This window comes from Guillardia theta (assembly GCF_000315625.1).
Source record: "Guillardia theta CCMP2712 unplaced genomic scaffold GUITHscaffold_64, whole genome shotgun sequence".
NCBI lineage: Eukaryota > Cryptophyceae > Pyrenomonadales > Geminigeraceae > Guillardia > Guillardia theta.
In genome coordinates this window covers 60,073-61,692 of record NW_005434610.1, presented here as the reverse complement: position 1 = coordinate 61,692, position 1,620 = coordinate 60,073, and the positions used below count along the sequence as shown (strand labels likewise).

The 1,620-nt window shown below is 53.5% G+C and overlaps 1 protein-coding gene across 1 annotated transcript in view; it reads left to right on the top strand.

The window, feature by feature from the left end:
* GUITHDRAFT_113049 (hypothetical protein) overlaps positions 1–858 on the top strand; it is a gene marked incomplete at both ends in the record, with an annotated part of 4,062 nt that extends 3,204 nt beyond the window's left edge. The window contains 6 exons of the mRNA XM_005827702.1: positions 13–82; positions 185–242; positions 387–449; positions 497–537; positions 584–619; positions 663–858. Of these exons, the coding sequence (XP_005827759.1) occupies positions 13–82; positions 185–242; positions 387–449; positions 497–537; positions 584–619; positions 663–858 (464 nt within the window). The remainder of the gene's footprint in view (positions 1–12; positions 83–184; positions 243–386; positions 450–496; positions 538–583; positions 620–662) is intronic.
* Between the last annotated feature and the right edge of the window lie 762 nt (positions 859–1,620).

Genomic DNA, 1,620 nt, shown 5'->3' with positions numbered 1-1,620 from the left:
TTGAAATGGCAGCGATGGTTCCACCGGATGTTGTCGAGCCTCTGATCCGAACCCTTGCAAATCATTTCATCACTGATGGAAGGTGAGAGGAGGAGAAGGAGGAGGAGGAGGAGGAAGAGGATAAGGAGTAGTAAGAGGAGGAGGAGGAGACTAAACGAATGATCATGACGATGATGATATACAGGCAAGATGAAGTGATCGCCATTGGTCTCAACACTGCGCGTGAAATCTGCATGCGACAAGTAGGAGGAGGAAGAGGAGAGGAGGAAGATACGAAAGAAGGGAGGCGAAGGGAGGGTTTGAGTGGAGGAGGAGGAGGAGGAGGAGGAGGAGGAGGAGGAGGAGGAGGAGGAGGAGGAGGTAGTTTGTGACTTGATGCTCGATAGCCGCATGCTATGGATGCGGATCTGCTCCAAGACTTGGTAGCATACAAGAAGCACAAAGACAAGGTGCAATGAGGAACCGGTCGCCTTCAGTCTGTTGACAAAGATCGCAGGGAGTCGTGATGGCCGCCCGATCGCTGCTGTCACTGTACAGGTAGAAAGTGATGTGAGTTGGTCAGGTCGTCTGATATGTCACCAAGACATCTTGACTCTGAGATGTTGGCCAAGAAAGACAGGTAGAGGCTGCAAGTGCTGTGTGTTGTGATAACGTTGTGGAAGGGGGAAAGTTCGAGATCTCAACAAGAAGACTGAATACGGAAGACAAGTACGAACAAAAGAATACGATGATGATGATGATGACGATGATGATGACGATGACGATGACGATGACGACGACGATGACGATGACGATGACGATGACGATGACGATGACGATGATGATGATGATGATGATGCTGATGCTGATGACAATTGAAATGGAGATGAGGAGGAGGAGGATGAAAACTCATCTCAACGTGTTTCCAGAAAGTCAGTGAAGGAGTGGAAGGACTGGAACTTTTAGATGAAGAGTCAGACACTGACAGCGAGGAGGTGATTTCACCCTTCTCCTCTTCCTCTTCACCATGCAACCGCTTAACTTCCATCCTGCTTCTCCCCTCTCTCCTCCCCTCTCTCCTTCCCTCTCTCCTCCCCTCTCACCTCCCCTCTATCCTTCCCTCTCTCCTCCCCTCTCTCCTCCCTTCTCTCCTCCCCTCTCTTCTCCCCTCTCTCCTTCCCTCTCTCCTCCCCTCTCACCTCACTCCTCTTCGCTTCTTACGTCTCCTATGCTCCTCGCCTTACAACCTTTTGCTTTCTTCCTCCTCATGTACCGGCTCAGAGCTCTTCGGAGGAAGAAGAGGGCGGCAAGAAAGTCAAGTTCGGAGGAGCAGAGACGCGGGAGATGATGGACGAGAGCGACGAGGTGCTTGCCCCCTGCTGTTCTCCTCCCATGACCACATCGCAGGAGGAGGCAGGGGAGGACGAAGAGGACGAAGAGGAAGGGGAGGAGGAGGAAGGGGAGGAGGAGGAAGACGATGAGGAAGGTGAGGGGATCAGCGGAGAAGAGATGCCCTTCGAGAAAGGTGAGAGCAAGTGTGAGGAGGGAGGAGGGAGGAGGGAGGAGGGAGGAGGGAGGAGGGAGGAGGGAGGAGGGAGGAGGGAGGAGGGAGGAGGGAGGAGGGAGGAGGGAGGAGGGAGG